We start from the raw sequence: 25289 nt of genomic DNA, 5'->3' as shown, positions 1-25289 counted from the left end.
TTGGGTAACTAATTATACTTCCGATTATTTCAATTTCAAAATTTGAAAAGTATAAGTTTTTCCCAAATTCTGATTTTTGGGCCATCGTACATTCGGGACTTTACAAAACAATTATTCTCCGAATATAGCAAGTTCAAAAACAAACCACGCCTTGGCTCTAGGTGGTTCCAAGGGCCAATATAGAATGTTAGACAACCCATATTCGGAAGTTTGGGTAACTAATTATACTTCCGATTATTTCAATTTCAAAATTTGAAAAGTATAAGTTTTTCCCAAATTCTGATTTTTGGGCCATCGTACATTCGGGACTTTACAAAACAATTATTCTCCGAATATAACAAGTTCAAAACAAACCACGCCTTGGCTCTAGGTGGTTCCAAGGGCCAATATAGAATGTTAGACAGCCCATATTCGGAAGTTTGGGTAACTAATTATACTTCCAATTATTTCAATTTCAAAATTTGAAAAGTATAAGTTTTTCCCAAATTCTGATTTTTGGGCCATCGTACATTCGGGACTTTACAAAACAATTATCCTACGAATATAGCAAGTTCAAAACAAACCACGCCTTGGCTCTAGGTGGTTCCAAGGGCCAATATAGAATGTTAGACAACCCATATTCGGAAGTTTGGGTAACTAATTATACTTCCGATTATTTCAATTTCAAAATTTGAAAAGTATAAGTTTTTCCCAAATTCTGATTTTTGGGCCATCGTACATTCGGAACTTTACAAAACAATTATTCTCCGAATATAGCAAGTTCAAAACAAACCACGCCTTGGATCTAGGTGGTTCCAAGGGCCAATATAGAATCTTAGACAGCTCATATTCGGAAGTTTGGGTAACTAATTATACTTCCGATTATTTCAATTTCAAAATTTGAAAAGTATAAGTTTTTCCCAAATTCTGATTTTTGGGCCATCGTACATTCGGAACTTTACAAAACAATTATCCTCCGAATAATATAGTCGTGTTTAGAAATACCAACTTAATCGGTAGATAAGAATTTAAGTTTTCCACCGAATGTCTTATTCGGAGGTAATACGTGTATCGTTAACAACCGATTGTAGTGCACCAATGATACGAAACCTCAACGGCCATATTTTCAGAAACCTCAACGGCCATATTTTCAAAAATTAGATCTGTTGGAACTCTAATCTATATAAGGAGGGTAACCCCTCTCAGTTATTATTGAGTAACAAATCTGAATGAAAAACCTTTTCAATGGCAAGTCCATCATCAATCGACAACATACTTCGAAGATGCAAGCGAACAACTACATCAATTGCAGCAAGGGAAGAAGAAATACAAAAAAGGAACAAACAACCCAAAAAAATTAAACCATCGTTAGTGGCAACAGAGGAGGAGGAAGAGGAAATCAAGGCTATGAAGCGAGGTCAAGAACAATTTCATCATGGAGAAAGATTAAAACAAGTTGAGGAAGAGACCGAATGGATAAAAAATTATTACATTGTGAAAGATCTACCCAAAGAACAGCAGGACGATCGTATATTTTGGATTAACGTTTCATTGGGTCCTTTTGTTGGTAAGTACAAGAAGCCACGCCACAATTATGAACCATCCCATGTTTCTTCAAGGGTGCACCATGTTATAAAATTGTGCACCGAGTACAACCGTATTCTTGCTAGGCACAGAGACGACAGGTTTGCGGCACAAGACGCTTATTCCAAGTGGAGAGGAGAGTCGTTTCTACATTTCGAAGCTGCGTTGATTGTTGCATCTCGGACTGGGAAAAAAGAATAACATGTGATGTTTGAGTGCTGTAAATTCAAATTTTTAATATTAATCGGCGGTTTGATAAAATATGGAATTCCCGAATATGATTAATCGTATTAAAGTGTTATAATACTGTTGTTCCGATTACATAGTTTCAAAAAAAATTATAATCGTGCCTCGAAAAAAAACGATCAAACATCGTCATCATCCGAGGGGATCAATTCGAGTAACTCAGCGGGAAAGTTGTTGTCCATAACACGATCCCAATCAACCATGTTGGACTCATATTGTTTCACCCAACCCTTGCAATGGTTCATCGGGAAGTAATCGTGCCACTTACTCAACGGAGGTAACGGACAATCTTTCTTTCTCTCTAAACCGATAAAATGCATTTCATTCACAAATGCCATTACGATTCTTCATCTTTAACCGACTCGTCGCAAGCCGTTCTTGTGGGTGCAAATGTCATGCTAAGTCCATACATAGGAGGAACGAAGAAATGTACCACGCAATTCAAAACGTCCGCTGGGATATCCAAATTTAGGCATTGTCATCCAATACTTGGATCCGATTGTCTTCAATCCCTTTCGACACTTGACACACGCGCAACTAAGTCTTTGAACTCTTGTTCTTTGTCGTATCTATCTCCTCGCCTCATCATCTCCATATAAAAACCCTTGTCCTTCACTAGTTGTACCGCCATCTTATTTCTTAAATATTGGCATTGGGTGACATCTTCGATATCCGCCTCTCTAAAGTAACCCATTTGTTCCGTAGCAACGTGAAACCCACAATTTCCATCCCCATCAACCTCGTCGGTCGACAAAACAAATGGAATGATAAGTGGAGGGAGTTGTTCCAAATACTCTTTGTAATTGTATATGTGGATCGATTTGGTCTTCCATTAAGATCTCTAGGGCAACGAAGAGTACCTTTGTCCTCTTTTATAGTAAGAATTTCCATTGGTTGGGTTTGTTGCGAGGCGTTCATTTGCTCAACAACTTCTTCGACAACATTGGGTTGACTTACTTGAGAAGGCTCTGTAGAGATCTTTGGCCTTACTTGTCGGGTGGTTGGTCCACTTTGATCATTTCTTGGACGACCTCTTTTCTTAGGTTCCGGCTCATCTTCAAATTCGGCTTCCGAACACTCGTGCCTAGACAATATTCTTTTATTAGAAAATACTCCTTCAACTCTTTTCTTTGGATGGTCCTCGACACTTCGGTGTTCGGCCTACCGGTGTTCTTTTGCTTAATAGGTTCATCAACCTCCCTTAAACAAGGGTGAAGGGCTTCCTCCAAATTATGCATCAATATTTGCTTTTTGGTGCCGTTTGATGTAGCGTAACGCTCGGCTATTCGTGCATACAATTCCGACTCGAAGAAAGACGGACCATCAACTACCGGGGTGTTCGGAGTAAATTTAATTGCTTCCAAAATGGGTGAATATCATCGATGTCAATCACTTCAACATACCTACCCAACTTATGACGACATGGGAGTCCAATACCTATCATATCCTTGCAAACACAAACCGTATTCTCGTCATCATAAGTTTTATATAACTTCAATTGTTTCATCATGCGATTTATTTCCCATCTTGAAACTTTATGAACAACTCCCCTTAGAAGCAATTTTTCCTTAATATGTTCCATCGGGAATTGGTGTACACTAAATTGCATACATTTCCTAATCTTTACGAGATCACGATTGGTGAATTCATGGATTGCTTCTTGGATCGACACAACTCCATTTTGACTACCAATTAGTATTTTCTTTAGTCGACCATGAGACCCCTCCGCAATGCTTGTCGCCTCGTTCTTGAAGTTACGATATTCATATGTCCATGCAAACACAAACCTCTCCTTAATCGTTAACCATTGTGTTTTACAATACTCAACCGGTTTTGGGTAGTCCGTGCTGTATTCATCCTCAAATTTCTTCAAGTTACATTCGTAAATTTCCTCGGTCATCGACCAAACGATTTTGTCCCATGCTTTCATGAACATTTTCCAAATTATTCCATCCTCCTTCCACTTTTCTTCAAATAGCCTATCCTCTTCCTTACGTTCTTCCAAGGTTAATTTACTAATGCGCTCATCCTCTTCCTTTGACCTCTTGGTACCCTTCCTTGGTCTTTTAGCTTGGAAATGATGATGGCAATTGGTTTTGAGATTGCATTGAATGTTCCACGTACATTGCAAGTTTTGGGCTTCCGGAAACACTACCGCTATTGCATGCATTAAGGCTTGATCGTTATCCGTTACAATAACCCTTGGAAAATTATCACCGTTATAAATGGACCTCAACGTCTCCAACATCCAAATGAAACTCACATTGTTCTCATGATCCATTAAACCCCATGCAATCGTAAACGTGTTTTTGTCCGAAGTATGGCAAGCAATGTTCAACAACGGCATGTTATACTTGTTTGTCTTATAAGTAGCATCTATCAACAAAATTTGATGAAAGCATTGAGCCAATTGGATCATTTCGGGATGTGCCAAGAAAATACGAACCACTATACCATCCTTTTCTTCCCTTCTCAAGGTGTAGCCGTGTAACTCCGCTAACCACTCCGATTGTTGCATGACCGTTCTACCATCCCAATCAGTCCTTTTGATCGTAGCTAGGGCCGACTTAATTGTAGACAAAGAAGACAAGTTGTCGGGATCGTACGCCTTTATTTTACTTAAGATCGCACTCGCTTTTTGGATCCGCATAGACCTCACCTCTGCATTTGATGTGGTTTTAACTTGGCAACCATTACATGTCCAATTAAATCCAACGGATCATCATGGTTGTGACAACCGTTATCAACTTTATACATTTTATACTCTTTACCTTTAATACCATCGGGCTTATAGAAGACAATCTTAAATGGGCATCCTATCTTCTTGGTATTGCTTCGGTATTTCCTATTCGTCTTCCGTATGTACTTACTATTCTTTCCCTCGTGACTCTTTCGCGTCCCACCTCGCTCACAAATCATTTCAAATCGAGTGTCACTAACATGATTATTTTGAACTACCACGCACATGTTATCTTTTGCCTTGTTCATAAGCCATTCCTTTGCCCTCCTTCTTACTTCCAAATGTCTAAACGTGCATAAAACAAAACAAACCTAATAAGCATAACCATTTAACATATAAATTTTGAAAAAAAGAAAAAAGTAGTAATGAGTATACCAAATCGTTTGCATAGTATAGGGAAGTGTCGGGCCTCAAATAGAAGTCATCAAAAAACTCTTCAACGGCCTGCATATGAAAGCAACAAATTATTATACAATAATCGGAGGTTATTAAATAAGTCAAACTTCCGAATATTCTATATTCGGAATCCTATCGGTTACCCAAAACACCCGATCTATGCAAATGAATGTACACAGTTTACTGAGTGAAAAAAATGATATATTCGGAGGTAATTAAATAAGTCAAACGTCCGAATACTTTATATTTGGAATCCTATCGGTTACCCAAAACACCCGATTTATGCAAACGAATGTACACAGTTTACTGAGTGCAAAAAATGATATAATCGGAAGCTAAAATATATAGTAAAACAGCCGAATATAAATAACCGGGAGATAACTTTAATCGATAAACATCCGATTTTCAAGTTTTCGGAAATTTTATTTTGAGGCCACAGTTATATTCGGCAGTCAAATAATGTTAAACTATTACCGATTGTAAAGGATAAGAATACTGAGTTTTGAAATTTTCTGAGGAATTCGTTTTTGGGGCCATTCGGAGGTAAATAACTCTACATAACTACCGAATGTAGATATTTTTGGAAAACCAGTTTGGGGTTTTTCTCATATTCGGCAGTAAACTAGTATCTTGTAACTACCGAATATACATATTTGGTACTCAGTGTGTTATATTCGTAAGTTTAATCTAGAAATTATCTACCGAATCTGGGTAGTTCATGGCATTCAATGCATGCAATAATCGGTTTTTCTTTTTTACAAAAGCACACAAACGCATGCAAATCGAGTATTTGAGTTTCTTAACACAATAACTGTGTTTTACATGCATCGTTAGCTTCAATATCATGCGATTCTCCATTTTCTTCCATGAAAGGGTCGTCTATGTTTTCCTCTCCACAAAAGTTTGGATCATTCAACATATACCCCAAATCGTCTTCTCTAAACGGTCGTGAACCCTCAACATTTTGTTCTTCGTCATGATTCTCACCTTCTTCTTCGTATCCATCCATTTTTGTAGTGATAAAATGGGTTTTATCTTTTTTTCCTTCACCTTCTTCTCTATAACTCTAACAACTCAAAAATTAAAAAGAAATGGAAAAAATGAAACACAAATCATTCTAATACTGCACCGACTACAATCGGAAGTATGGGAACGATTTTGGCTTCCGATTGCATTCGGAGGGTAACAATGTTATCATATCCTCCGAATATATAAGGGTAATTTCGCCATTACGAATTACGCGAGATAAGGGCTGGCTACATTTTCCCTTTGGGTGACCTTTTTTGTTTTATTGTTGACCCCTAAATCCTTTTGAGTGGCCCCTAAAAACGCCAGGGTTTTTTGGAGTTCTAAAGAAAAAATAAGATTTTTTTAGAGAAAGAAAACTAGTATGTGTTCATCACATGTTTTCTAAAAGTTTGATTCTGAGCAAGAATAGAAGTGTACAAGTATCACATATTCTCAATGTGCAAGAGTGATTGTGAAAGAGATTCTACTCGGCTGTTTTATCCTGGGGACGATGTGACATGGAAGAACTACTTGCACAATCGTGGGCAGAGCCGCAAATCGAGCGACCTGGTCGTGACTCATCCATAACATATTTGTTTGGTTTTTCTTTATGATTGTTTTGCAGGCGGATTTCGGCAATTGTTCCAACAGTACTCACAACTTCAAAACAGATGATGATCTAGGGTGTGAAGCTAAAACTTCAATTCTTCTCTAGGCTGCTGTTGCAGGGAGAAGAGTACACCTGAACTTCACTAGCTCTGTTGTCAAGGACTGGGGTAATCTGTTTGTGTAACATATTGTATTTTTCTTTTCTTTCCTTCTACCTTTGGTATCCTATGTACATTCTTTCGATCTAATATATCTTTTTTCTGATTAAAAAAAAAACTGTTATTCTTCATGAACGACTTTTGGATAGGTTTGGCCTTGGGACTGCCTATCATATTAGATCTATCTCTTGAACTGGTATCGCAGGTGATCCTGAATATTTCTTCCAACATGTCCTAATAGCATTATCTCGTGAATAAGAGGTGAAATCTTGCAGTAGCTTTCTGAGTTCTTGTTTTCAAATCATATACATATAACATGTGTATCATATTTTTCACACGCAACATCCGTTAAGTACTTATAAATATAATGAAACAAAAATTCTGACGACCTGAGATCAATTAAACATATAAAGTTATAAGTTACCAAAGAAAATGTAAACCGTTCAAATTTATTGCTAGGGATAAAGTATGTGTCGCTGGATGTTTAATATGGCTGTGAGAGTAAGTTTTACATGTAAAGCATCCATAATCATGTTATTTTTATCTCTCATATTAGTGTGTATCTTATTCTCGTCACTTAGTTAATAAAGTTACGTTGGTTATTTATGTTCTTCTTATTCCTTTACAACAACCTGCATTCAGCAATGTTTTTTTCTCTTTCATCTTCTTCGTCAAAACTAAACGATTTTTTTTTTCATTTTCCTAATAATTTCAGCAACTCATCTTGCCTCTCCTCGGTCTTCTCCTACTGGATGAGTTCTTTAGAGATATTACAGATCATCTGGATGAAGAGAATAGACCCGCTCCCAGGGAGAAATCGAGAATCTCAACCGAAATTTACCCTTAAAATTTCCTTGGAAAAAAAAAGATATAGTAATTCCTCGTTAACAACACATGTTTTTCTTGCTCTTTCTTCGTGTCTACAATACCTCTGAAATTTCTATGCGCTAAAGTCCAAATAATAGAAAGTGAGATGTTAGAGCATTAGTGAGATGTTAGAGCATTGCTCGGTTGAACCCACTGGCGTTGGTATCTCAAGTCAGTTGTCAAATTTAGATGTCAAACGCGTTCTTGATTTTGTTTACTATATTTTCAGACTAGATTAGGTTTAGGTAGTAGATTACGGAATCAAGGCTATTCTTGAAGACTGAAGATTGGAGATTATACGAAGACATCTATGGATAAATTCACTAAAGCTTAGTAGCGAAGACTTGATTCTTTTGGAACTATTCTTTATTCTACCTCTCAATCTGTCGAAATAAAGCTCACTCTTTAATACAATTTATATGACGGGAAATATACACCAAGATATATATATACCCAAGGAGAATTGAGCCTAATATTTTTGTGAGAATGACCATTGAACATGAAAAGGTCTCTATGTTATAACTGAATGAAAACACGAAACCGACGACCAAAGAATCACTCGATTCCATTGCATAACTCGCGAAATACTAAATCTGAAAAAAGTGTGTCTAAAAGTTGATTTCGGGAACCCTTATTTTTGTCATAACTCGCGAACTCAAAAGTGTTGCTCATGTATTCAACCTCAAAAACGTGATAAAAGTTTTTTTTAATCAAGTTTTTGATGTTTCCACTACTAGGAAAGATGGATACTCTTCCACATGCAATCTATTGCCATGTTTTGCTAGTTTTCTAAATTTGTAATGTTTTTGTTGTTTCCTAAGGCAAGTTCTAACTAGTCTTATTTCATTAAGATAGAATTACAAATTAAGTAAATTTGTGCTAATAATTGTTTATTTAATTATCTAAGCTAAATATTGTACAACTTAGGAAAGATTCTTGGGATAAAAGTAATTGATAAATAAGGAAATTCATGAATTTGCTTTGAATACAAGCAACCCAGCCTTGGATTTCACTACTTCACTATATAAAGAGAATTCATGTAGCTACAAATATAATCCTTTGGAAAATTGTCTGTGTGCTTCGTAAGGTTTTTTACACATCTTTGCTCCTCAAGACTTTACTTGGGGATCTTAAAGCATAGGTGAGCTTTCTTTAGTAGTTATGAAACCTAGATGTAGGTGATTATAATAAGCCGTGTCTATTATAATGTCCTTCTCTTCTGCTATGAGGTCATTCAAGGATTATTTATCATAGACCCTAGATTTAGATATATTGCGATTATTTTTAGTTGATATTATGATGTAAAATTAATCAGGTTGCGTAAAATGTAAACCCTAATTATTGTGGAACATCTTCTAAAGAGAATTAACGTTCTGCTAGAAGATTTACACGAGTATCTTCTAATGAGAACTAACATTCTTTTAGAAGATTTACAAGAGAAAATCCTAAAGAGAACTGTTGCTTCACTAGGAGCTTTACAGGTGCAAGAATACAACTAAAGCAAGTTATTGTATCTGGTAGTAGGTTGGTGTGACAACTTAAACCAGTATGTGTTCAATTTGGACTAGGTCCCAGGGTTTTTCAACAAGATTGTAGTTATATCGTTAACAAAATATTGGTGTTTTTTTTTATTTTTACTAGTAAGACCACATGTGCGATGCACACGTTTGAATTTGATTCTTTTAACAACACCAAATTTGATAATGAAGAAAAAAATATCTTAAAATAAAAATTTAATATTCTTGTTTATACTCATTACGTAGATAATTTAAAGAGCTTTCCAAATATATTAATTTTACGAAAATCCGATATGTATTTTTTAAGATATCTAAGTTTTAATTTTTTTGATCTATTTTAAAATAATGGCATTCTTGTGAATATACAAATATTGATTAAAGGCTTAGTTAATGGGGATATTATTGTCATGTGAAAAGTCTTCACAAAAAAGGGGTCTTTTCTTTATATTAGTAAGATTATTCCGCGTTTCTTTTATAATAAAAGTGAAAGCATAGCGTACTTTTAATCAACCTAATAGAAATTGGTTCTTGAAACGTGGAATAAACAAGACTTGTTCTTGTTGGAATTTAGATCTTGAAAAAGATCATTGTAGGTTGTCCTTATATAGAGATTTTGGAGATCCTTGAAGGAATTTGTCATATAGGTTCACAAACGAATTTGACGGTGAACTTGGTACCCTCTCCTTTTCATAAGATATTTTAAAAACAAAAAAATCATTGAAACCTTATCTTTATGTTCCGAACTTAAACTTACTGATGTTTATGGCGTAAACCAAGTGATTAATCTAAAACTATTGACCATTATGATCGGAATTTATTTTATAATTGACGAGTAGCTGTTTTATTATCGTTACTGTGAGTCGGTATTTATAACGATAAGTCACCAAATGATTTATGTTTCAGAAATTGTAAATAAAAAATTTACCTAGCTAGCAACATTAAAACCAGGAAGAATTTGTGTTCAAAATTACTTCACCCTTTATGATTGATTTTACTGCATTCTAGCGAACTCTTATGTCTATGATTATTACTGCTTCACTTATTTTCTTGTCTCATCTAAGATTGGGAAATGTCAAAATCCATCTCCACCTTATGTAACTTCAAAATATCTATTTTTACTTTCGACCAATTCTTCATCCAAACTTATTGTCACTAACTTTCTTTCGATATCCATCTCAATATCAGACCTTTAGCAAAACTATAAAACTCAATGTTCTTCGTCAACAAACAAATCCACTAGTAAAATCTCATCATCAGAAACCAATGATCCGGATTATATATTTTTCGATAAACGAGCTTATTATAGGGATTTATTAGTTAATTTTATTATAGGTGTTACTTAGTTTGATTGTCTTTATCGTGGTAATGTTAGGTATTCTCTTTCTATTTTTAAGCATATAAAAATGGATGTATCCACACACACAAGAAAAAAAAAGCGACATAAAGGAGAGAGAAAGAATAAAAGGAAGATGTAATCTCAATTATTCTTTTCTATCATCGAATAAATATAATGATTGAGTAGGTAGCCACAGCCCGGTAGATCCAATTTATGTGTTTGAGTAGCTGTTCTCCTGAACAGTCTCCTCAATTTTTTTATAAAAGTAAAAAATAAATATAACGATTAACATATAAACCACTTGAACAATTACGAACAATAACAACGACCGAATATACACCCAGTATGCTAAGGATGCACAAATTTGGACTCCATAACTAGCTTCTTCTTACAAAACAAAAAAAGGAAAAAAAAAAAAGAAATGAAAGTTTCTAAAAAGATAATAAAAAAATCTCCATTTAAGAAACTTATATGAAGCCGTAGGCATTTCCTTTTGTTCCAAAGTCTGTCTCGAAGCTATTGGAATATACTAAATTATTTCAGGTCGGCACGAGCTCGTGCTAGACTCACCGCAAGACAGAAAGGATGAAGCAATTTTAATGAAAGAATCACTTGGATTTGCTAGCACAACTTATTAACAGTAACACTATCCGTTCATTTTGGGTATCCTATGCATTATGCCAGCAAGCATAGAGTGTACAAGTGATTCTGCTGCCTTTAGAAGATATGAATGCAGTCGTTTTCTTGTTTTCTGTGTGCCAATGAAAATAGTACATACTAATATGTGACGCTTTAAATTATCTCCTAACCGAGTGAGTAATACCAAGTGCATATATGATTAAGTTGTTCTGCATCATCCACTACTTTACTTAATCCACCTGAATGATGATGAAAAGGGAATGCCAACTTCTTTTTTTAAACATAAGTAATTGGATGTTAATTTATGTAGGAATTAACAAATGAGGTGGATGAAACCACCAATCCACACATAGATTATGTTTACAAGCTGCCTTGGCTATTGCATCTGCAGCTTTATTACCAGACCTATACACAAAACTACAAGACCAAACAGGATTAATATTACATATGTTTACACATTTTCGCAGAAGAGGCATACTCTGCCAGTGACAAAGAGAAGATTGTTGTTGAAGAAAAGAAAAAATTCCCAGATTATCAGATTCAAAAATCACATGAGACCAACCATTTGAATCTGTCAGTTGCATAGCCTCCAACATTGCTCATGCTTCGGCTTGTTGAGCATTACTATCTCTTCTCAAGGCTCTCCTTCCCATGACATATGCCCCTGTAGAGTTCCGAATTATAATTCCAATACCAGCTAACAAAGAACTAGAATTATAAGAAGCATCGATATTAATTTTTAGGTACCGCAAAGGAGGAGGTTCCCATTTATGATGTAAAAACTTATTATGAACATTAGGATGATTGTAGTTAGCAGGAGTGCTTCCTAGATGATGCTGGAGAATGTATGAAGTGACCTGATGGACAACAGAGTTATGGTTGGGAGTGGTATTGTTAAAAACAACACTACATCGAAGCTTCCATATGAAATGCATGATGCACATAGCTAAGTGAACAATCTCATGGGACTTCTGGATGTTGATGATGGAGTCTTTGAGTTGCCAAGTCTGAATCCAAGATAAGAGAGAAGAGTGCTGCAAAATAAAGTGAAACTGATGAGGTAAAAAATACTGCCATATTGCCCTAGAGAGAGGGAAATGAAGTAATAGATGGTCCAGATCTTCCATTTGATTGTGGTTGCAAAGCACACAGTGTAAATCATCATTATGCACATGGGTGAAAATTCTTGCTTTGACTGGAACAGCATTGTGAATAGCTCTCCACAGGAAAATCTGAAACTTGTAAGGTACTTTCTACTTCCAAAAAGATAACCAAAAATGTCGAGATAAACCCATGGAGTTATCTGTTAGGATATCTTTATCACACAACATCTTATAAGTTGAGGCAGTAGTAAAAATACCAGTGGTTTTAAAGGGCCAGATTAATTTATCCTCTTGATCTAACTGAATGGGAATGGTTAAAATGGAGTTCACCTGATCAGTTGTAAAGAGAAGGCGAAGAAGCGACACATTCCATTGTTCAGTATCTATAAGATCAGAAACCAACTGATAGTTAGAAGTATTCAAATCACTCCAGTCCTGTAAAGCATAATTCAGAGAAGGAATCCAGTTAGATGTCCAGATGTTGATATGAGCTCCATTACCAACTTGCCATTTAGCATTTTTCAACACAATCTCGAGCCCAATAGAGATACTTTGCCAAATCCAACTTGAATTTAAGTTAACCGGTGGAGGGAAGAAACGTAGGTCATGATGAGGAAAATGTTTACCTTTCAACAACTTCGCCCATAAAGCATCTTGGTTATGTAACAATTGCCAAGCTAGTTTCGCAAGAAAATCTAAGTTATAGTTGCATAAATTTTTAAGTCCTTATCCACCTAGCCTTTTAGGTAAACATACCTTTCTCCAAGAAATGTACTTTTGAGAACGTGGTTTGATGTAACTGTTCCACCAATAGCTTCTCTGAATTCTTTCCATTTGTTGAAGAGTTGCTTCAGGTAGTTTGAAAACCTGCATTTGATACATACCCATAGAGCTTAAAACAGAATTAACTTGAGTAGTTCTTCCTGCTTGATTCACAATTTTGCTCTGCCAACCCTGCAATCTATTATTCATATTATCAATAACACCCTGACAGTTCTTATGTCTGGATCTATGCAGCAGAAGAGGTATACCCCAAGTATTTTTCGCCAAGTCCCATAACTTTCATACCAAGAATATCGGTGATATTAGACTTATGAGCATTAGAAGTGTGCTTGCCAAAAATTAAGGTTGATTTCAGCATATTTATCACCTGACCTGAAGCTTGTCCAAATATATGAAGCAAGTGTTGAAGTTGCTGCATTTGAGTAGAATCAGCTTCAAAAAATAACAAACAATCATCTGCGAAGAACAGATGATTAATTAAAGGGCAGTGATGATTGATTCTAATCCCTGAAAGACAACCAGAGTCCACATTAAGCTGCAAAAGTCTAGAAAAAGCTTCCATGACAAAAAGAAATAAAAAAGGAGACAGCGGGTCTCCTTGACGAATACCCCGAGTCGGAGAAAAAGTTGAAGAATGACTGCCATTGATAAGAATGGAAATATTTGAATTAGATATACACTGCTCTATTAAACTAATCCAATCATTATGAAAACCCAATTGCCGAAAGATGAAAAGCAAAAATGGACCATTCAACCCTGTCGAAAGATTTCGACATGTCTAATTTCAAACCAACCAAAGCCTTCTTAATCTTTTTACGTTTCATACTAAACAAAATCTCATGAGCAATAATGATATTGTCATGGATATGTCTTCCTGCAACAAAGGCAGTTTGAGTAGGGGAGATAATATCAGGAAGAAGGGGTTTAAGACGGTTAGCTAAAATTTTAGAAATAATTTTATAGCTAACATTGCACAGACTTATGGTTCTATAATCAGCAGGTGTTTTGGGGTTTGAAATTTAAGGGATTAAAACCTGATAGGTATGATTGATGGCTTTGAGCATATGTTTATGAGTGAAAAAGTATTGAACCATGGAGATTACCTCAGTGCCAACAACATCCCAACAATGTTGATAAAATCCAGCTTGGAACCCATCATTACCCGGAGAAGCCCAAGGCTTGATTTGAAATACCACATCCTTTATTTCTTGAGCATGAGGCACCTGGATAAGGCAATTGTTCTGTATTTCTGAAACACAAGGTTGAAAAAGCCGCAGAATCTCGTTATTAATATGAGGCTTAGAAGAAGTAGCAATATTCTTAAAATGGTTAGTAAAGATAGATTTAATATCACTTCTGCTATCAAACCAAATGCCCAAGGGACCCTGGATAGAATTGATAGTTGACCTTCTCTTATTGTAATTGACTATCGAGTGAAAATAAGAAGTGTTTCTATCTGCTTCAAGAAATTTATCACCTGCTTTTTGCATGAAGAACTCTTTTTGAATCAAAAGCCATTGCTGCAAGGAAGAGCTTAGATGCTTAACCTGAGGATGAGAAGAAGGCAAATTGCGGTCATAGCAAAATTGAAGCTGATTCTGAATATTTTCAAGGTTATTTTCGATGTTGCCAAAAGAAATTCGTTTCCACATTTGCAGCTGAGTTCTGGTTAGTTTTAATTTACTAGAAAACTGAAACGAAGGAGACCCCGAAAATTGTTGTTGCCAGCTGCGTGCAATAGTATCAGTACAAGAATCCATTTTAAACCAACACTTGTAGAGTTTAAAAGGAGAATGCTTTGTAGCAGAAGGAACTGTATGTAGCAAAATCGGGCTGTGATCCGAATCAACATGTACTAAATGTTGAAGATGGGCATTTGTGTAGTGGTTGATCCAGCGATTATTCACTAAAGCTCTATCTAGACGAGCGGAGACATGATCATCTCCACTACGATGATTTGACCAAGTTGTGTCAGCTCCTGAGTAACCTAAGTCAATGAGACCTAGTTGCTGAACAAAATTTCTAACATGTCTAGCATGATAAGGATGAGTGACACTAGAGCTATGCGTTTCGGAGTCATGAATGGTGAAGTTTAAATCACCCAGAAGAACCCAAGGAAGATCACCAAATAAATGCATATTAATAAGATATTGCCACTGGTTAGCATTTTTTGTATCATCATGAGCACCATACATGAAGGTTATCAAGAAATCCATATTATTATCATGAGTATGGACAATAGCATGGATAGTTTTAGAGGTTGTATGCATGATTTCAAAATCAATTCCATTTTTCCAGACAAGAGAGATACCTCCAGAGAGACCCAAAGAGGGATGAAACCAGTAATGAGGATATTTAGTTTGAGAAAGATAAAATCTCATATTATTAGACTGAGCTTTGGTTTCACACAAGAAAAAAATATCTGGGTCATTGTTGGTCAAACATAAATGAAGATAATCACGGGTATGAGGGTTACCTATACCTTGATAGTTCCAAGAAAGAATTTTCATGACGGTAATAACAGAGAAATTCAAAAAAAGACTGCAAGAAAACAACAAAAGAAAAAAAAAACAAAAATGAATAAAAAAGGATAAGTTTTGACAATCACCTGTTGCCATGCATCAGTATGATTCTGTGCATTATAAGCAGAGGCTGCAGCAATGTCCCAAACATTATCCATGGCTGAAGCAGTGGTATCATCTTCAACAGAGACAGTATCATCCACTTGAGAAGTAACAACATTGTCATCCAAATCAGCATCAGGAATATGCGTCTCAGAAGTTATAACCAAAATAGGTGTACGACGATATCTCTTCTTAACACCACTAGTACTAGCACCGTCACTAGTCATAGTAGAAGATGGTCTTAAAGAAGAAGAGGGCTGAGCTTGATTGTGATATGAAGAGGAAGCACCAGAACCTGAATCAGCGGCCGAGAAGATTGAAAGGCGCATACCATCAAAGGGTCTAGGCTGTTGTTCAATAGGTTGTCGTAGTCTATCACGCCTCTGAGATCCATGTTGTAGAAAGAGTTGTGCTTCTTGCTCAGGATTCCTTTGAGGAGGCAAAATGGGCTCTACAAAACCAAAACCACGAACAATTTCTTCCATCTCATGACGGGTATGAGTCATATTAGCACAGTCGATCTCTTCATGATTAAGAACTTTACATTCAGGACAAAGACGATATGGTTGTTTCTCATAAAAAAACCAATCCACCTAGTTACACCAGCAACATTAGCAGTAGTTATACCAGTAATAAGGGGAGTGTTAACATTAATGAGAACAAGAGCTCTATACTTAGAAGATGTAGGAGGATTCACACCATCTGGTTCTATAACTCTAACTTCCCCAACAATATTACCAAACATTCGAAGAATATCAGCATAGGTGAATTCAGGTAAAAGATATTTATACTCTAACCAAAAAGGAGAAACCGTAAAATCCAGTAGATGATAATCCATAGTGGGATTCCAATCCTTTAAAACAATCAAATGACCATCAAGGTTCCAAGCTCCACCAAATAAAATTGCATCTTTATCTTCTGAAATTCTAAACTTGATAACAAAAATATTTGGTTCTAAACCACGCACCTGGACAAACAATTGATTGTGTCTTCGAAGATGAGGCCATATAAATTTAGCTGCACGTTCAGCATCCTGCCAAGACATAACCCCCGGAGCATAAAGCTTACCAGCAAGACTAAACTGCCAATCCCTAATTCCAGCTAAGATAGCAGTGTTAGAATGCATAATCACTCTTCTCCTAATAGGCTCCTCACTGATAGAAACACTTTCCATTTGGTGAGCAATATTATTCAAAATAGGACGAGCCATGAAAATAAAGAGAAAGAAGATGATAACAAAACAGAAGAGGGTATGAAGAAAGAAGAAGGTTATGAGGTGGGTTTTATAAACAAAACATGAAGGAGGTGGCAAGAGGTAAAAGGGATAAGTATGGGTTATAGGTTTAAGAAATTGGAAGAACATATAAAAAGTTGCAGGAATCAAAGCTTCTAAAAAAATATAGATAACATCAGAAGCGGAGATCGATAAAGGCAGCAGCTTGTTAAAACCAAAACAGTGATTCCCAATCAGATAACGATGGATCGACAAGATAAAGATGAATAAGATACACACCACTGTTAGATAAGGCCAACTTTTTAAGATGCCAACTTTGATACTGCCAACCATGAAGAAACCCAGATAATTGATGGGACAATACTGCAACACCATGTGTGGCAACAGATAAAGGAAAAGATTAATCTGCCATTAAAGGGAAAAACAGATCAATTAGAACCAGAGATCGACATAAAGAAAGGGAGAAAAAGAAAAATAAAAACTAGGGTATCAAAAACAGTGAGAATTTTACAATAAAATCAAAACGAGTTATCATACAGAAAGATTCAGACAACATTTAAAAGCTAATGAATGAACAAATTAAAAACAGATCAGATCAAAATAAATGAAAACGGATTTGGGTTGACTAATTTTGACTAGGTGTTTGACTTTCGCTTAGCAGTGGTTGTTACGACACCTCAATTACTGGTTTTCGGAGTGTTGGAATGCCAACTAATAATGAACTTAGTTGAGTCTGACAAGGATCGTGTGAATGGGAATGGGACGTACCCTCTAGCCTCTACTACTGCATCTACATGATGATAAGGTTGAACCTCCGTCAAATAAAGTCATCATCATATACTTCTTCTTATTCTCAAGTATTATTTTATTACCATATATACGAAAATCCGTTTATGACCGCAATATATTTATCACAAAATTTGTTAAATTTTGATACTGTTTAAATGGACAAAAATGTAAAAATAGACACGATGTAAATTTTTATTCGTCCATTTAAACTGTATTTTAAAAATATTTGAACAAATGACCTATTTTCCGTATATTTATTTGTTTTAGCACGAATAAGGGCCAAGGCTCGGAAAGTTCTATTAGCCTTCCCCAACAAAAGGAATTTGCGTATCTGTGTAACTCTCCATTTTGCCATTATCATCTCAATCCAACTTTTTAGAGACTAAAAACTTTAAAAGTCTTAAACGACTCGCGACTTCTTTAGCATATGACAAATTGAATCCACCCGTTTTGCTGCTTCTTTAGCATTCTTCTTCTATTTCCGCGACATATTAACCGGTCGATGTAGTATAAACTAGAGACACAACTCGCCAGGCTCCGGCATAACGTTCAATTTCATAGAGCTTTCACCTCGAATACCGAAGTCCACTGAGTTCTAGTTTAATACCATGATAGGGAAAGCTGAAAAAGCATTAGATTCCCCTTATCATTATTCCATTCCATCTCATGCCCACACCATTTTTACCTGGAAGCCCTTGATTAGAAAAAAGAAAAGAGAGATAATGTATCACCATTGCCCACGTTAGCATCAAAAAGTAGAATAAAACTAAAGTGCGCTCTTCAAGACTAGAGAGAGAAAGTTAAAGTATTAACAAGTGATGTGGCGTTTCCTCGAACGTGCGGGTGATAATAGTCGGTCAGCTTGTCTTCTGCGCCGTCATTCTTTTTTGATGACGTAAGCTCATCCCTCTCTTCAAAAAGACGCGGACAATTTGACTGTCAACGACCTCAACCGTTGCCGTTAGATTTTTCACTCGGTTTCCGTTAACTCCTTCTTCGTTGCATTTACTCACTTTATCCTCTTATATAAAAACACATACAACAGCTAGCTTTAGCTTCACTTTTAGATCTCATAAATCACATACTACTAGTCTTTACCAGTAAACCCTAACTTAAAAGTAAACTGAGCTAGAACAACAAGAACTAAGGTATAAAGTGGAATCTTTCTTGACAAGTTCATATTTGGATCAAATTTTGAGGTAAGTTCAGTTATTCATTTCTTTATCTATTGAATTTTAAAACTCATTTTGTTAAGTTTGATCATTGAATCACTTTGTGATGTACTTAATTTGAGTATCTTGTATTCTCTTTTGTGCTGGGTGCATGTCTATAAGGATTTCTTGTTTATCTGTATCAAATTAGGTTTATTATCAAGGGGTAGTGAACATGTGGTTGGAAATAGAGCTTGTGGTTTATGATGAATTATCTCTAAATTGTAATTAGTAAAGTGCACAATTGTTACCTAGCTAACATGTTCAAATAGGAAATGAAATTTTGTTTGATCAACTGATTTGAAAATGAAAAGGAAAACCCTCAAAAGTTTGTTGTATTGTTGAGATTTATTTCCATATTTTTTAGGTGGATTGGTATGAATCGTTACCATGGTTCTTGAAATTAAACAAATTAAGATATGATAGTGAGACCCTTTTTGTTGATAAAGTGAAACCCTTTGATTCACAAGTAATCTATATTTAGTAAAGCTCTTGACTATGCCTCTTTGATCGGTTCGTGTGATAAGTGATCAGTCTATTGGAAGATTCAGAATCCACCAAGTCTGATCAGTTTTCCATATCAATTTTGCAGGTAATTTGTTTTTTAGTAGTGGAACAAGCCATCAGTAATTTTGAAGAGCAAGGAAGAAAAGTACGATAGACCTGCTATAGAGGCTAAAGTCGTCAAGATTCACCATTTAGCAACTGATGCAAACTCCTTGTTAGGATGGATATGCAGCAGATGTACAGTTATGGTGTGAATGGTGTAAATTTATCCTCTGATTCTTCCCAAGACTCTACCCCGATGATTCCTGATTGGATTATTACTCCTATGAAATTCGATATTGGTGGCTCACCAAATTCTCCTCTTTCATCTCAGTTTGATTGTGATACCTTTACTACACCGTGCAACAGCCAAGAGCAGCGTAGCTCAACTGAAAATCTGTCAGGTGTCAGCCCTGCTTGTAACTCATTTGAGACTGATAGTTATTATCAGACCAACCCTTCCACCACCTATTTTCTTAACAATCAAGAACGGCAGGGCAGCATGGTCTTCAGGGATGTGAGTGGTGCTCAGAACATGAAGCTAGCTCTGGAGGAAATTGAATCTGCTCTGATGAGCCCTGATATCAATGAAAATGAAGCAACCACTATGGGTCATGGCGAGTTCCATGGGAATACAAGGCCAGAAAATTTGAACCAGAGATCAAGACCATCTTATAATGGGTCACCAGCGTCTCAGCCTGCCACATATATTACTCCTAAGCAACAGAAATCCATCCGTGGTCTCAAGGCAGAGAAACGCCACAGAACGACCGAAGAACCACAGCATGAAATACAGATTCCACAAGGTAACTTGAAGAAACTTCTGATTGAATGTGCAAGGGCACTATCTGAAAACAGGATGGATGATTTTGATAAACTGGTTGAATATGCCAGATCTGCTGTATCAGTTAGCGGGGATCCAATCCAGCGTTTGGGTGCTTACATGGTAGAAGGGTTGGTTGCCAGAAAGAGATCGTCAGGTTCTGTAATATACGGTTCACTGAATTGTAAACAACCAGAAGGGAAGGACTTGCTCTCGTATATGCGTCTTCTTTATGAGATCTGCCCGTACATGAAATTTGGGTATATGGCAGCCAATGGTGCTATCGCAGAAGCATTTAGAAATGAAGACCAGGTGCACATAATCGACTTCCAGATAGCTCAGGGAACACAGTGGATCACTCTGATTCAAGCTCTAGCTGCAAGGCCAGGAGGGCCTCCCCACGTGCGAATTACTGGCATTGATGACCCAGTCTCCCAATATGCTCGTGGTGATGGTTTGGCGAAAGTTGGGAACATGTTGGCGTTAATGTCTGAGAAATTCAAGATCCCCGTCGAGTTCCATCCGGTGCCAGTGTTTGCCTCTGATATCACAAGGGAAATGCTTGATGTGAGGCATGGAGAGGCTGTGGCCGTGAACTTTCCTTTGCAGCTTCACCATACCCCAGATGAGAGTGTGGACGTGACTAATCCGAGGGATATGCTTTTAAGGATGGTAAAATCTCTATCACCCAAAGTGGTAACCTTGATTGAGCAGGAATCGAACACAAACACAACTCCCTTCTTAATGAGGTTTAGGGAGGCTCTGGACTTCTATTCGGCAATGTTTGAGTCAATCGACACAGCCCTAGGAAGGGAAACAAAAGAAAGGATCAAAGTGGAGGAACAATGTCTGGCTAGGGACATTGTGAACGTGATTGCATGTGAAGGTAGGGAGAGGGTGGAGCGCCATGAGCTACTGGGGAAATGGAGGGTAAGGTTCGAAATGGCTGGGTTCAGGCCTTTCCCTCTGAGCTCTCACGTCAACTCAGTGATAAGGGGCCTGGTTAAAAGTTATTCACAGAGCTACACTTTGGAGGAGACAGATGGAGCAATGCTGTTGGGATGGCAGAACAGGAACTTGATATCAGCGTCAGCTTGGTGTTGAGAAGAATAGCATGGATAGATGAATGTTGTATTCAGGAAAAAAAACAAAGGATGATTAACCAACAACCTAATTACCTTTAAGAAGTTGTTGAGCATTTTTGTAATTCAGTGGGATGAGAACTTGTACTACTATATCTACTACTGGTGCAATATAATTACAGGTTGTTGTTTTATATGTGAACCTTCTGATCTCTTTCCAAAGTTTAAACACGTGTGTACATTAGATTTTGTAAATGAGAGATGCCTTTCTGAGCAACTTCATGACGAAATTGGGCAAAAATGAAAACTATATATTTCGTGGCACACTCAGTGCTAATATGGTTGGTTTCTAAGTTGCGGAAACATTGGAGTGAACAAAAATTGCTCCTTAAACATCTAACAGACTGTTTTTATGCAAATAAAGAACACAATCTTACTCTTCCTGAGATCGGGAATAACAGCTGCTGTGTAAGCATGAGAACTAATCCGCAATGAAGTGGTCCTAGCGTAACCCGCTGACCAAAAAATACAGCCATCATTCATAGATCTCACTAAATTAAGAGCTTGAGAGTTTAGTTGGCCACGTCGCGGGATTTATCTGTAGGGGTTTGGCGTTGTTATTCAGGTACAAAACATGGAATATTAAAGAAATTTATGCATATAAATACTACTATCATTTGTTACCTCAAACCCTCAGAGACTCGCAACTGTTTGTAACAATGCCTGAATGAGAATTTGAAACTCTTCGAATTGTCTGTAGTTATTCTAGGGGATCTAAGGCTAAAACATTTCAGATTTATCCATTTTTCTGGGACACAAAGATGGCACAAGTGGGTGTGGGCTGGTTTTCTTCCGGTTGTTCTTATAGAGGGTTTCCTTTGCAGAAACTAACATCCTCGGCAGTCCATTCTACTACGAAGAAGGTAAACTGGAGTAACTCGAACTACCAGCTTTTGAATAGCCCTGGGTGGTTCCTAATTTTCCGTTGTCTTTTTTTGTTTTTGTTCATTCACTCGGACTCACAGGTTACTAGTGTTAACTATATCGATTGTTCAAATAATCATCGGAATCGACGATCATTAGCACCACTAAATACCTCTTCCATTGAAAAGTAAGAAATTTCCTTTGTCCATAGGATTGTCAAGATCAATAATTTTGTTGTGAAGTAGTACAATTTGTTGTTGAATTTGACTCCATCGCAGTCTTATTTGACAGTTTCTACTGTAACAAAATGTAACAGGAAATCAAATAAAAAGCTGTCAAGGAAAACAGAACATCATTTGTGGATGAAAAGAGATTCAGCTGAGTCTGGTCATAAGGCTCTTAATCTTGTTCATATTGTAAGCAGTAACTAAATATCTACTTTAAGTTGCAGACTTTTGTTAATGAGATGCAAAGGACTTGCCCACCATTATGCTCTACATAATTCTTCATCGGGGCTTACTTTGTGGAATGTATCAATATCCAACTGTTACTGTTGAAGAGATTATATTGCACAAAATCATCCACTGTGAGATTAAAAGTTCTAGCTAAAGTAAATGTCGTATAAGAATGAACTTACCATATCTTTGCTTGACCTTTTTCCATCATGTATGTAACTGACTGATTTTCTGAGTGAGCTTTTAAGGTCTTTGAAGCTAAACTATGATAAAACTATTCATGTCTGCTTCTTAACTTATTTGCAGATTTCAGAACTTCCAAATGAGAAAACGGCCGTTTATGGAGCATTAGATAAGTGGACAGCTTGGGAAACTGAGTTTCCGTTAATTGCAGCAGCTAAAGCTCTCAGAATTTTACGACAGAGAAGCCGATGGTCACATGTTATTCAAGTACGCGATTCTTTTTTTCTTTAATCGATTAAAGATAAGCTAGACATTTGCTTTGATTGAGAAGTACGTTAAAATTTTAATTCTCTCTCATTATATACTACAATTTTCCTAAGCCTCCTCTAAATATGTGATTTATAACCCCGATGGTCTTTGACTCTTTCTTATTGATTTGCTGATTTGCATAAGAAGGCAAGATAACTTTCCCGCCAGAGTGAAACTCCAACTTATTGCTTTCATATGGTTTGCTGGTACCAATTTATGTTTCTTTGGAGGTAATAATCTAAACTGTTCTCAGGTGGCCAAGTGGATGCTGAGCAAAGGCCAAGGACTCACAATGGGGACATATGACACACTGTTGTTGGCATTTGATATGGATGGAAGAGTAGATGAGGCTGAAACATTATGGAACATGATAGTGCACGCACATACGCGCTCCATCTCCAGAAGATTGTGTTCTAGAATGATATCACTGTATCATCACCATCACATGCCAGATAAAGTCATAGAGGTAAACCATCTTTTCCTCTTGGACTAACTCCTAGTCTTTATGAAAATTTTTTTTTGCCTTTTTTTTACGTTTTTCCTAGGGTCATTTGTTAGTACTTTAAGAGGCGAGGAAGGTGCCAAAAGAAACTTGTTTTTGACAGGTCAATGCAGACACGAAAATAAGTCCATATAATGGTATTGGGATGAGAAATGTCAAAAAGAAATCCATATACTGCAAAGGGAAATTCTGGACCTTGCATGTGTATGCGTCTGCCCATTGATTCAGTTTTGAGTGATGCACAGGTGTTTGCCGACATGGAAGAGCTGGGAGTGAAACCCGACGAGGACACAGTCAAGAGGGTGGCACGTGCATTCCAGGAATTGGGTCAAGAAGAAAAAGAGAAGCTGTTCGTCAACAAATACCAGAGTAAATGGAAGTACCTTCACTTTAATGGGGAGCGAGTCAAAGTTAAAAGACATGGCTGGAATGGATAAACAGGAGTTCTCACGAGTAAGCAGAAGAATATTACTTGGCCCTTAAAAAGGTGACCTAAAAGTAGGTTCAACTGGCATCTCTTAGGGTCCGTTTGGCACACGAGATTCAACAATGCAGTGTGGTTCCAAATTACACGTAGTAGAAAGTCACTGCATTGGAACTGCCTGAGTTGAATGTTTGGTGTTTGGCTGGGTTAGGGTAGAGAAAGCAAAGGGTTCGGAAAGAGAGGTGATTTTGCTTTACTGAAGATGCAGCAACAGAGATATATTGATCTCTGAAGACATATATATTGATCTCTAATCTATCATACAGTGCAATAAGGTTTCTGTTTTTCGTTCAAAATAATCTTCAAAAACTTATTTGACAGCGGAGATGATCGAAATCGAGATCTCTATTCACAAAAAAAGTTCGAGATTTTTACAAAATTGGATACCCATTACATCCATCATACCTCTAATTTGCTGGATCTATATTAGTTTCAGTATTTGTATCTCAAGGAAAGTAGAGATCAAATCAATGAAGAAGAACAGATGTTGCAGAGAAAGAAGAAGATGAATAAAAGGGAATATTGGAATAGTCAACATAAGTCTAGGTGTAGTTCGAGGGTGTAGTTGAAGGCTGAAAAGGGAGACATTCGATTACTTCCTAAAAAGGTCGGTATTGAATGCAGCCGATCGGGAGTGGTTCGAACTACCAGGTAATTCTTATGTTGCCCGTTTGGGACGAGCCAAACATGCTTACACTGAATGCAGCCCCTTCCCCTTGACCACACCTTTGACTGCACTACCTTCTTCTATTACACCGTGACAAACGGACCCTTAGTGTGTTACCAAGCATCTGTCATCATTAGTGAGAAACCATCTTAGTGTGTTACCAGTCATCTGTCATCATTAGTGAGAAATCATTCTTGATAATTCTTTTCTCTCCTCTCTCTCCTCTCTCTCACTCCTTACTCTTCAACAAAACCATCAAAAATAATCCCTTTCTGCTCAGATCTAGTCCAAAAATTGACTAGATCTGAGCAGATTTCTTCGTTTTTCCTTGCTTTCTAGGTTAATTAGTAAATTAATTTGATTTTTATTATGTTTTCTACTTATCTACACCATTTTGGTGATTTTATCTACTCTTTTGAGATTTATCTTCGCTTTAATGGCGATTTTTGGTTATTGGGTTGGGTTTTAAGATCAATAGTGATACTCTCTGT

At 36.8% G+C, this 25289-nt stretch overlaps 2 protein-coding genes across 3 annotated transcripts; both read left to right on the top strand.

Moving 5' to 3' along the window:
• Positions 1–18659: 18659 nt before the first annotated feature.
• On the top strand, positions 18660–21529 carry LOC113287816 (chitin-inducible gibberellin-responsive protein 1-like). Its single transcript, XM_026536654.1, has 2 exons — positions 18660–18811; positions 19416–21529. Exon 2 carries the CDS (start codon positions 19551–19553, stop codon positions 21294–21296), a length of 1746 nt encoding a protein of 581 aa, XP_026392439.1. The 5' UTR covers positions 18660–18811; positions 19416–19550; the 3' UTR covers positions 21297–21529.
• A 105-nt stretch (positions 21530–21634) lies between these two features.
• Positions 21635–25055, top strand: LOC113287817 (pentatricopeptide repeat-containing protein At4g18975, chloroplastic-like). 2 transcript variants are annotated; one of them, XM_026536657.1, is made up of 7 exons: positions 21635–21899; positions 22069–22197; positions 22300–22385; positions 22515–22614; positions 22960–23103; positions 23399–23611; positions 23893–25055. In XM_026536657.1, the coding sequence occupies exons 2-7, from the start codon at positions 22096–22098 to the stop codon at positions 24082–24084; spliced, it is 837 nt and encodes a 278-aa protein (XP_026392442.1). In that variant the 5' UTR covers positions 21635–21899; positions 22069–22095; the 3' UTR covers positions 24085–25055. The 2 variants fall into 2 exon arrangements, with proteins under 2 accessions (XP_026392442.1, XP_026392440.1); XM_026536655.1 differs by having other exon boundaries at positions 22035–22197.
• Positions 25056–25289: the final 234 nt, after the last annotated feature.

Source organism: Papaver somniferum, chromosome 6 (genome assembly GCF_003573695.1).
Source record: "Papaver somniferum cultivar HN1 chromosome 6, ASM357369v1, whole genome shotgun sequence".
In the NCBI taxonomy this organism is placed as follows: Eukaryota; Viridiplantae; Streptophyta; class Magnoliopsida; order Ranunculales; family Papaveraceae; genus Papaver; species Papaver somniferum.
The sequence above is the reverse complement of the archived record's forward strand: the minus strand, read 5'-3'. Positions and strand labels throughout refer to the sequence as shown.